The sequence below is a fragment of the Littorina saxatilis genome, linkage group LG7, assembly GCF_037325665.1.
Source record: "Littorina saxatilis isolate snail1 linkage group LG7, US_GU_Lsax_2.0, whole genome shotgun sequence".
NCBI classification, from domain to species: domain Eukaryota; kingdom Metazoa; phylum Mollusca; class Gastropoda; order Littorinimorpha; family Littorinidae; genus Littorina; species Littorina saxatilis.
In genome coordinates, this window is record NC_090251.1 from 24,475,164 (window position 1) to 24,487,637 (window position 12,474).

Consider the following 12,474-nt stretch of genomic DNA (forward strand, 5'->3'; position numbering starts at 1 on the left):
AAGCTGACCTGTTGAGCCGTGGCAGTGTCCGTTGAGGTGGCCAGCTGGGGACTGGAGGAGGAGTACGTGTAGAGCTGCGACGTCGTCATGCCAGCAGGGGCCTGAAACAACACCACACACTCATCACTATGGCAACAACATTGTCTGGAGAAAAAACACACAATAATAATTCATTATTTGAAAATGGCGAGAAAATGAAAAAGAAGAGGTAGAAGAAGAGCAAGCAGTAGACGAAAGAAAAGGAAATAGAGGATAAGAAAGAAAGAAAGAAAGAAAGAAAGAAAGAAAAAAAAAGAAAGAAGGTGGAGGACCGAGACTAGAAATGAGAAGAAGAAGAAATACAAAAAAGAAAGAAAACAATGAGGACAGAAAGAGGAGGGGAAGGGGAGATAGGCCAAGAAACAAAATGACAAGAAAAAGAAAACAAAAGGAGGAAGGGGAAAAAAAGGGCAACCACAGGCATGCGTAAATTTTTTCATTTTTTTCATTTTCATTACTTTATTGTCCCATCGCTGGGAAATTCGGGTCGCTTCCTCCCAGTGGAAAGCTAGCAGCAACGGAGTCGCGCTACCCAGGTGTCTGCGTGTTTAGGTGTATTCAGCCACCTGCACTTATGGCAGAATGACCAAGGTCTTTTACGTGCCATTGTGATGACACGGGGGTGGGACATGGCTTCCGTCTCTGGGTCTGCACATAAAGTTGACCCGTGTTCGTCCCGGCCCGAATTCGAACCTGCGACCTTTCGATCACAAGTCCAGTGCTCTACCAACTGAGCTACCATGCGTGCGTGCATGTGTATGTGCGCGTGTGTGTATACGTGTTTGTGTTAGTGCGTGTGAGGGCATTTTTGTGTGTATAGGACTTGTGTGAAGAGATAAAGATACTCAGGAAACGGGAGGGTTTGAGGGGGTGGTAATTAATGGAGGGGCGAGTGCAGGTAGAGGTTGGGCCTCAGCCTAAAGAAAGATGTGCAAGACTTAAGTTTGGGAGGTGACCACACCCACCAGAACAATGCCTCCTGGTGCTGCAAGCTGCCACCGCTCATCGTCTGCACCCGTTGTATTAAATGTACCAAGTGTAACCACACTTAGTATAACTATAAGCTTTGCTTGTTGTGTGGTTCAAATTGTTTTTGTTGCACTATATATGCCGCCCCAAGTTTTCGGAATAAAATCCTGTTCAAACCAAATGTACCAAATTCCCAATACATTTCTCAGCAAACATATGGCTAGTGCTTTTTTCTACGTTCTTCAGTCCACCCAACTGTACTGGAAATGGTTAGCTGACCCTATATTCAGGATCAGGGAAGGTGAAGGCAGCGAGGGAGAGGACTTCGGCAACTTTTCCCACCACGTCTGCACTTGGCCATTCCAGCCACACAGGATGACGTTATATCTCAAGTTCATCAGTGGAGTTTTTCAACAACTTGCTCCTCAGCGGCCAAAAGGTTATATACTTTTACCATAGCTGGTTCAGTCGGCAAATCCTCACATCAGGCAACTGCTGGTCATTAACTCAGACACAATGCAGGTAAATATTATCTCTTTTAACCCGCCTGGCCTGACATTCAGTCCTCAACGTACGATCAATACAGCATTATTCAAACATCCATACTCAAAACTGCAGCATGGAAAAACTGCACATCATAAGGACAGAGACAGGAAAAGTGACATTCACATGCTTGGTTCAAAATGCCAAAGCAATTAGGCATGTTTCCTGTGCGGTGACCACTTAGTCCGCCCGTGCGCCTGTGAGTCTTGAGTCATACATATACCCAAAGAAAACACACCTCTCAAGCCCAGGAACAAAGCAAAGATCTGCTTTCATTCCCTGCCGCTAAAATCTATTCCAGCCACAAATGTTTTTGTATGTTGTCTAAGCCTCAGGAAGAAAACCGTCTTGAGTTGTTTTCGTGCCATTCTTCTGGACTTATAAGCCAGCAAAGATATCCGGTGGAGGAAGAGGCAAAAGCAAAAGCACACTGCACTGCCGACCCAATTCTCACAGCATCAGACCACTTCAGCAGCAGCAAGAGGATTCTGGGTAGAGCCCTTTTTATAATGCTGCGACAAAGGTTCTGCATTAATTCCCAGATAGCCCTGAAGCTGTTTGTGTAAACAAGGCTTCATTTGTGTGACATGGTGGTGTAGAACTGTCTGCATCTGTAATGTTTTATAGCCAACATACAGTGCAAGCTTGGTCTGAAAGAAGGACCACTGCCAACCACAAAAAGGATAACAGCAAGTTCATTGATTACACTCAAACCTTTTCCAGACAGACCACTTTCAAGACCCTATTTCAACCTGTTTCACATTCCTTTCCACAAGTTTCTGGACCCTGACACTCATCAGAAATCACCCTCCATCAGACACACACCACTGTCAGGGACGCCCTTTGCGTTCGCAATCAGTGAAATGCCTAAACTTATCTCTAATCACTGTAAACTTTGCAGTCATTTCCACAGAGCTGACAAATTCCTTTTACAATGGAGTTAAAGGGTTAAGGGTATGCCTTAGACTTCAGAAAACTGATCAAACTTTCAAGTTTCATGGGCATTTCGGCAAATACGTTGAAAAAAGGTAAAAACCTAGCAACCACACCGCAATGTATGAAGAAAAAAGTGTTAGGCTGACCGACAGAAGAACTCTAAACAACAGTTTAAACAATATGTATGCCAAGGAAGGGAAAAGTTTTAATGCTCCTAAATTACAAACCTAAAAATGTCTATAGAGTAGGAAAACTTTTAAACACTCCTTAACTTCATAAGGGCAAAGAGCTAAAATGCCGGACGTTTTACACAGTTATGCTAAAAGCTGCCAGCTTATGGAACAAGAAAAATAATCACTACGTACTTCAAATTTTTTACTTCCTATAACCACTTGATCAGTTCATTCTTTTCCAAACAAAGCTAAAGTGGATATGACATTAAGGAAAATCCCTGCCAGCAATTTCTGGAGAAAAATCAAAGAGGTAAACATTGGGGACGAAGAGAGAGATAGGGGGTGGGGGGTGATGGTTGTTAGTGTGTGTACTAGCAGAAGGGGTATGCTTGACGGAAGGCGAAAACAAACTACAGAGCATGTCAGAAAAGCAAAAACTTTGGTGTTTCATTGAGACCAACAGCAACAAAAGTTGACACCACCACCCCCCCCCCCCCCCCCCCACCAAAAATTAAAGAAGAAAAAACAACTATTTGTTTCAGTTTTGAGCACCCGCAGCAAAGTCAAGTATATTAGCAAAAGAAGCAAGTGACTGCACATCTTCAGGCAGCAGTGAAGATTTTAGGGACGTGTAGCAAGGAGAAGGTAAATTGCTAATTCTGGTTGCAAGATACAAAGCTACTGCTGAACTATCTTTACTAATAGACACCTCCCATGTGATGATGTATGTATTCATATACATGTGTGGGTGTGTGTGTGTGTGTGTGTGTGTGTGTGTGTGTGTGTGCTTGCATGCATGTGTGTTTGTATGCATGTGTGTTAAGGGTGTATGAGTGTGTGCATGCATGCTCTCATGTGTGTGTGTGTATATATCTATGGCTTGCAATTTAAACAGAAAGCTTGCTTCTCATATTATTGCTCAGCAAATCCACTTTGCTATCCAGCCTAAACAGAAAAAATGTCAAAATATCCCCCTTTTGATTTTATTTGTGTCTTGCGCCGACAGTTCAAAGGAGGAACTTCAATATTTGACAGAGATTCTCTGGGGGAAAAGCATGTCTGTTCAAAAGAACTTCAATATTTGACAGAGATTCTCTGGGGGAAAAGCATGTCTGTTCAACTTCAAAAGAACTTCAATAGTGGGGTACTTGGTTATGCAACAAACTTAGACAGAGGGAGGAACTTGTCATTGAGCGTCAACTGTTGAAAAGTCATGTTGAGAAAAGCAGAGAGAAAAATGTGCAGCTGACAAACTACGAAGCCCCAAACGCGCAATGCACTACACGAAAATATACGCAGCGCTGCTCTTCTCAGGCATCCACTTTCTACCAGAAAACATCTTTAAACAAGAGGCCAAGCCTTCAAGGCTCACGTAAGAAATTGACAAACAGTAATACTGACAAACTCAATCACTCCGTCACACATACACACACACAGTAAGCATAGGTGACACGGTGCAAGAGTGCGAGACACTAGATCTAGATCTGTCTGTCTCTGTAGCCTACTTACGGGAACACGACTGCCAGATCGACACTGCGCTTTCGACAGCGCTTCCTCGCGCAGACACTGGAAACACGCTGTGCAGATTAACCTGTAGGAAATCTCCCTTGGTATCTTCTTTATCTATTTTTCTGGAGCTACGAAACCGAACAATGTGAAATCATGAGTCGTCTTCTCCGAATCGGCAAACTGCAGCTCGGTGATAACTGTATCTATACCACAATCCTTCACGCGATCTGACCTAACCTTGACCCCTGACCTGGTCTACATACCACACACGACACAAACCAGTCAGCTGTTTTTACCCCCCCAAAACCCCCCACCACCCGTTTTCTTTGTATACACACTTTTACTACATACGTGCCGACGAAATGTTGATCATTGCTTCAATACTTTGAAGCTGTTGCTTGAATAATAACCAGGTAAAATTATTATTTCGGTGTTCAGTCAAATGTTAAAGTTTCTACCACAGACATACATACATACGCACGCACGCACGCACAGACAGACAAAAGTTAGCATCGCATAGGCTACACTTACGTGAGCCAAAAATAAGGTATGCTTGAGAAAACGCTCCATGAAACAGTACTAGAAAAAGAAACCTACAGTGAAAACAAGGACAGAAGTCCCGTAAGGCCCGTCCAGACACTCCCGGCCGACCCTGTCCACATTTGACTTATGCTCAAAACGGCCCACGTGGGAGCGCCGCAGCATGCTATAATCGCGAAGCGTTATTTGCAGAAGAATAGCGCGTGTTCTAATTTCTATGACACAGACATAGAACGACGGAAATTTGACCAATCAGAGCAAACCAGAGCGATGACGTCAGCCGCTCGCGGCGCAGCAGTCGAATGCAACTGAACCTTCTTGTCAGCTGACCCGCTCCACCGATACCGCGTTGTGAAAAGAATCGTCGATGTGTGGCCACTCGGCAAATCCCGCGCGACGCACAAAACGGCCTGCGGCGCATAGAGCGTAAAACGGCGGCCAAGTCTGGACAGGGCTTTAACAAAGACTTGTGGAGTGTGCAGATTGTGCCAAGCATATACATGTATAACCATTGATTAAAATGAATACTTTAAAAAAAAAACCTAGAAACTTTGCAAAAGATTACTTCAAGGCAAAAGCCAATGACAACCAGGACACACACACCCACGCAGGTTAAGACCAGGCACTGCAATGCAGACAGCAGATGATGAAGAAAAAAAAGACATTGAGTACTGTAAAAAATACAAAATACAAAACTTGTCAAAAGAAATCAAAGGGTCTTGTGACGTCGCGGCACAAACATTTCAACAGAACCATCCACTACAGAAAGTGAAGGCAGGCAACTATAAGCATCAGCAGAGCCTTACATACAACATCAGTACAGGGAAAGGGGGACGGTGGTGGTCAAACAGTGGACACATTGTGGACGCAAAGAAACGAAGCATCTAATACACACTGATAAGCAACACAGGTTGGCAACCATCACTGGGCAGGAAAGTCTACAATGGCAGCTCCAGGTAAGTAATCAGATGTGTACACACAGGAACAACAACACTGTCCAGCTAGTGTAGGCTACTCTAATCAACAGAGGAATAATGCAATTCTAACCTTCTTCTTCTTCTTCTTCGTTCGTGGGCTGAAACTCCCCGGTACACTCGTGTTTTTGCACGAGTGGAATTTTACGTGTATGACCGTTTTTACCCCGCCATTTAGGCAGCCATACGCCGCTTTCGGAGGAAGCATGCTGGGTATTTTCGTGTTTCTATAACCCACCGAACTCTGACATGGATTACAGGATCTTTTACGTGCGCACTTGGTCTTGTGCTTGCGTGTACACACGAAGGGGGATAAGCCACTAGCAGGTCTGCACATAAGTTGACCTGGGAGATCGGAAAAATCTCCACACTTAACCCACCAGGCGGCCGCGGCCGGGATTCGAACCCTCGACCTTCCGATTAGGAGGCCGACGTCTTACCACCACGCCACAGCGCCCGTCGCAATTCTAACCGAATATCATCAAGCATCAGACACGTACGCCCTTAAACAGACCAATAAACGCAGGACCACAGAACCTACGTCAAACACAAGAGAAAACTGCAACATAGTGACAAAACTAATAACAGAGGAGCAATTTTTTTGCCCATCTATTGGTATGGAACGAATACGGTGTTGGGGCCAACTGGGAAACAGGTGGGGGAGGGGGTGGGGCTGCATTGACTATGTACATCGACAGTGAACATCCGAACTAAAGACCACAAAAACTTGCCTACTGCAAAGACTACCCAGCTACGGAGATTGGCAGCAGACACTCAGACACACACACACAGGCAAGCTGTGCAACAAATCGACGTTGTCACTCATTTTGGCGTCACTCATTTTAGACAGCTTTTCAGTGATCATTTTTATTACGAAATAGTGTTTATATTTGTACCTGGTTTGGATAGAAAGATAACAGAATGTTAAATGATGCATTGTCCATCTTATTTTAGAGAATATTTCTCATGGAGAATGATTTACTTAGCCTAAAACTCAAATTTGATTAAAAAATTCGCCAAGAATCGAATTACGCCAAAATTCCAGGACAAGGATGAAATGTGCCAGCTGACAATAACCACAAATTAGAACATGGTAGAGGACAACAATATCCAAGGAGAAAAAGATGACTAAAACAACCACTATTGCGCCACGCTGCACGTGGAGGTAAGGGATGCTGACACTCAACGCACAGGCAGCTGAGCTTTGCCATACAACAACCGAACCAAGGAGAATTTCTACGACTCCTGACAACAGCAACCAAAGAGAGAAAGACAACAACGCGGACTATCCAGCCACACTCAAAGTGAAGGCGGAGTTTATGAAACTTCGGCAGCTGGGCTGTTTGAAAAACGATCTAACTCATCACAAACAAACCAAAACAAGGAGAACTTCTATAACTCCTGTCTAGAAACAACAACCCATGAAACAAACTACCAAAACACGGAGTCTCCAGCCACACAGCACCTGAAGGTAAGGGTGTAGAAACGAAAACACACAAGCAGGTGACTCACTAAAACCAAACCAAGGGGAATTTCTACAACGCCTGAACAACAGCAACCAAGGGAAGACAACGACGACAACAGCGACAATCCAGCCACATGAAGGTAAGGGTGTAGAAACTAACACACACAAGCAGGTGACTCACTAAAACCCAACCAAGGGGAATTTCTACAACGCCTGAACAACAGCAACCTAGAAGAGACATCGACGACAACAGCGACTATTCAGCCACGTGAAGGTAAGGGTGTAGAAACTAACACACAGGCAGGTGACTCACTAAAACCAAACCGAGGAGAATTTCTACAACGCCTGACAACAGCAACCAAGGGAAAACATCGACGACAACAGCGACTATCCAGCCACAAGGCACATGAAGGTAAGGGTGTAGAAACTAACATACACAGGCAGGCGACTCGCTACAACCAAACCAAGGAGAATTTCTACAAATCGTGAACAACAGCAACCAAGGAGGAACAACGACGACAACAGCGACGACAACAGCGACAATCCAGCCACACAACCAGTGATGGGTGGGTGCGGACAAGGCAGGCAGGCAGGCAGGCAGGCAGACTTACAGTGTGGTACTTGTGCAGCAATTCGCGCGACTGAGAGGCAGAGCGGGGGGTGGGGGTGGAGCGGCCGCTAAGAGGAGGGGAGGTTCGCTCGTACCCCCCACCTCGCCAGCGCGAAGCGATAGCATCAAGACTACCCGAGCCTACCCTGCTCTCCAGTTCATCCGCTCGCTGCTCCGTCGACTCCTTCTCTTCCTGGATCAGTCTGGAAAACAGTAGACAACAGAGTTATGGTCAGCATGATACACACGCTGATTGTTATTTAACAATCAAGGTTCACTTCACAACTCTCACACACTCTCCTTCTATTCCTAGATTAGTCTGTAAAAACACTCATCACCACAATTACCCTCAGCATGACACACAGTGATTTCATAATCCGCATCACAACGACTAGAGCCAAATAGGAGACTCAACCTGTCCTGAATTCATAACTTGGAGACTAACACAAACAAGGAGAGTCAAGCTGACATGATTTTGCAACCAACAGCCCTTGGATTATACAGTAGAACCCCCCTTTTACGATCTTCAAAAGTCTAAGAAATTTACCTCTTAAAATGGAAGGAGTCTTAAAAATGGAGTCACATTTACAGACTGTAAGGCTATGAAAAAATCATCTCAGAAATGAGGGTCTGAAAAGGAGGAAGTCTTAATATGGGGGGTCTTAATATGGGGGGTCTTAATATGGGGGGTTCCCCTGTACCACACCCATGTGACCAAAAAGGAGGGTCAAGCTGACCTGATTTCATTGTTGATGGCGTCCAGCTGTTCCTGCAGCATGAGGGCCAGGGTCTGAGCGTCTGTGTGACCGGAGGGAGAGAGGAGGTCCACGGCGCCAAATAACGATTCGTTGTCGTCCGTGCCCTCCGTGTCGCTTGCGTCGAAGGCCTGCTGTACGTTGGCTAGCACGTGCGCCTGCTGCAGCTTCTCCCACTCTTGTTCGTTCAGCGTGTTCACCTGGAGACACGTCGCAGTGGGTGAGTGTTATTCACAGAGACAGTAGTACGTTCAACGTTTGTTGTACAAAGACAGAGTGAAGGGTTTTGAGGTTGTCACACTGCTGTATAGTTATGCTCACTTAGTATGTTCAGAGTGTTCACCTGGTGACACGTCGCAGTGTGTCAGTGTTATTCACAGAGACAGAGTGAAGGGTTTTGAGGTTGTCACATTGCTGTGGTCTTTCCTGGCAAAATTGCTTATGCACAGTTAATAATTGTCTACCATACCCGTGTGACTTGGAATAAGGCCGTGAAAGGTAAATATGCGCCGACATGGCTGCAATCTACTGGCCGTATAAAATTTGATCTCACACGGCATCACTGCAGAGCGCCTAGAACTGTACCCACGGAATATGCGCGATATAAGCTTCATTGATTGATTGATTGCTGTATATCTACAGGGCCGGACCAAATGAGTTGTAAGGGGGGGATTCCTCCTTTTTTGGGGGGGAAAATCAGTGAAGTTTTGCAGGCGCGCAAACTAGGGGGGTCCGGGGGCATGCTCCCCCGGAAATTTGTTGAAAAACTTAAAATCTGTGCAATCTGGTGCATTGTGGGCCTTGTTTTGAGGGTTAAGAGCAGCATTGTTTTGGTGCTAAAACGAGTAAAAGTCAAAGCAAGGTACATGCTTTTTCCAGGGGTGGGGTTCCGGAACCCCTGGAACCCCCCCTGGGTCCGGCCCTGTATCTATGCTCACTTAGTACAATTAACGTTTGTTGTACAAAGACAGAGTGAAGAGTTTTAAGGCTGTCACAATGCTCTACGTCTTACACACAAAGTCGTCAAAAAGCCGTGGAAATAAAGACAGACATGCAACCACACAGTGAGATAAGACTAACAGAAAGACAGAGACATTGGCAACCCGTCGTACCTAACAGGTGGTATCTCATCTGACAGATTTGTTTTTATTCCTACAGTACATATAACTGTGTTACTTGGTTTGATCGGTTGGTGTGGCAAGAGAAACCATTTCCTAACAGCCAGGATTTGCACTTGAAAAGATATGCCAATTTGAGAAAATGGCTGGTGTTGACAGTGGGGAAAGAGATCTTACTTACCTTGTTGGGGTCCTCCATAACGGCTTGTTCCCTGCCTCGATGGTGTCTGCGTGACACGTTGTCCTCAAACACGTAGCCAGCCCTGCACAACACAGTCACAGCAGCCCACTTCTTACACGCTGTAATATCTAAATCCAAATCCTGGTCCAAGTCCTGATTCTTGTTTTCGTGCAACTCATTAATAGTATCACATTAAATACAATGGCCGAAGCACATCAAGTAAAGGATCATTTTGTGCAATAAAACACCCAAATACTTATTACACACATGTTTCGCTTACACATCAGCTACTGATGCAATTCAGACATTTGAAGTGAGCTCCTGTTCCATTAACCCATTCCCTGTTCGGCCAACAAAAAATGACCTGATTATGAATAAAGAATCGTCTGATTTTCTGATGAAATGGTCCGAGGACTTTTAGAGCAGCTATCATATATCATAACCTAATCTTGATAACAGTATGTGGTCAATAACATTTTAAAGCTGACATGAGAACAGGGCTGCGTGAAAAAGTCTGAAAGTAACCTGGGACTCCCACACCCAGATAATACCAGCATTCTGGGCATAAATCACAAATACTCCTGAAACTCACAGAAAGTTTGAATTCAGCTTTAAGCCTGAAGATTCTCATGTGTGTTAATGATAAACTATTCAGGGAGGGTTCAGCTTACATGAACATGAAATATCACATTTACTGAACACGTTGAAAATGTTCATCCTTAAGAATAAAGTAATTGAAGTGAAAACAATGCGTGTGTGTGAGCAGTGAAAGCATCTGTTGTGGTTGTTGTTACCTCATGAGTTGTTCTATCTGCATCCTGAGTGTCTCCACCTCTCTCCTGTACGTCTGCACGTCGTCGTTCGACCGCTCCTGAAACGTTCCCAAACCAAGACGCGTGAATACCAACTGGCCAAAACACCAACAGCAAGCAAAATGAATTAAAAAAAAATCAGTAAAGGTCAGCTGAAAGTGAGAAGTTCTGACTGTTTCATACCTGCCAACCCTTGTAAAACCTAAGTGTAACATTTTGGATTTTTTAAAAACATTTTCAGCACAGCAAATGGTGTTTAAAGTGTAGCTTTAAGAGGACAGCAGTCCGGACTGACGATCTAACAGCGAACGACAAGAAGAAAGTGGAGCTTTGTCTAAAATTTCATCAATCAACACTGACCTTTTCTTGCTGAATTTCATCAATGAACAAAGACCTGTTTGCAGAATTTCATCAATCAACATTGACCTTTTCTTCCGAATTTCAACAATCAAAACTGACCTTTTCTTGCTGAATTTCATCAATGAACACTGACCTTTTCTTGCTGAGTTTCATCAATGAACACAGACCTTTTCTTGCTGAATTTCATCAATGAACACTGACTTTTTCTTGCTGAATTTCATCAATGAACACTGACCTTTTCTTGCTGAGTTTCATCAATGAACACTGACCTTTTCTTGCTGAGTTTCATCAATGAACACTGACCTTTTCTTGCTGAATTTCATCAATGAACACTGACCTTTTCTTGCTGAGTTTCATCAATGAACACTGACCTTTTCTTGCTTAGTTTCATCAATGAACACTGACCTTTTCTTGCTGAATTTCATCAATGAACACTGACCCTTTCTTGCTGAGTTTCATCAATGAACACTGACCTTTTCTTGCTGAGTTTCATCAATGAACACTGACCTTTTCTTGCTGAATTTCATCCAGCATTTTGCGCACTTTCTCCAGTTCTTGTGACAGGTTGTTCTTTTCCTCCAGAGCGGCCATGCGTTCCTTGAGATGGAGCTGTAGCCGCTCGTTGGACTCTGAGAGAAGTCGGTCAACCGTGGATGAAAGTCTGGCGTTATGTTCCTCGTTCATCTTCTCCCTTTGCCGCGCCTGCAAAACATGGAGGGATAATTGTCATTGAACTGTCGTGTGATTGCAGCAAAACAATTTCTTGAAGTTGTTTTCACAGCGTTTGACTCTTGTGGAAGGGGAAGATGACATACTTGCAAATTACTTGTGTACAATCTGACTGAAACAAGCAAGCAATCAGAGCCCCCCCCCAAAAAAAGTTTTTTTCTCTGACCCAGGTCATTACAAATCTATCAGCATGCACGTACACGTATCTAGGCAAAGGGCAGAGAGGCAGTACGATTTATTTCCATCTCCAACATTTCATCAAAAGCGGCTTGGCTTGTATCCACGGATCAATGGCAAAATGCGCAACAAACACAATTCTGATGTAACATTTTACGCTGATACTGTATCGCATGAGTGCACCCCGAGGAAATGGCACAGGTGAGGATGAAAGACAGGTGAACAGGCAATGGCTGGTTTGCTGCTCAATCAACCATGACAGGTTTTCTGTGCGGATAAAACTCAGATCTTGCTCTTGCACATCGCTGGGCTAACTTTGTCTGTAATAGACCATGGTCGGAAATAACTCTAAGTTTTTATGGATTGTGGGTTAGTTGCTTTCCCTGGTTTCCATAGAATTTAGAAACACTGAGGCAAGCCCACAATGTCACATGTAGCTTGCCTCACTGTTTCTATGGAAAAGCAAGGGTAAAAAACAAGGGAAAGCAACTCTTCCACAACCAATACAAACTCGACAAAGTTATTTTGGGAATTCGTCTATTTTAATCAGCAGGCACCTTTTGAGGCTCCCATGAATCTTGAAA

General features: G+C 44.3%; 1 protein-coding gene across 4 annotated transcripts in view; it reads right to left on the reverse strand.

The window, feature by feature from the left end:
• LOC138970994 (liprin-alpha-1-like) overlaps positions 1–12,474 on the reverse strand; it is an 89,730-nt gene that overhangs the window by 21,614 nt on the left and 55,642 nt on the right. For all 4 annotated transcript variants that reach the window (XM_070343590.1, XM_070343589.1, XM_070343588.1 and 1 more), the window contains exons 10-15: positions 11,492–11,686; positions 10,607–10,683; positions 9,813–9,894; positions 8,496–8,713; positions 7,904–7,961; positions 9–101 (exon numbers count right to left, since the gene is read on the reverse strand). In XM_070343590.1, the coding sequence (XP_070199691.1) occupies positions 9–101; positions 7,904–7,961; positions 8,496–8,713; positions 9,813–9,894; positions 10,607–10,683; positions 11,492–11,686 (723 nt within the window). The remainder of the gene's footprint in view (positions 1–8; positions 102–7,903; positions 7,962–8,495; positions 8,714–9,812; positions 9,895–10,606; positions 10,684–11,491; positions 11,687–12,474) is intronic.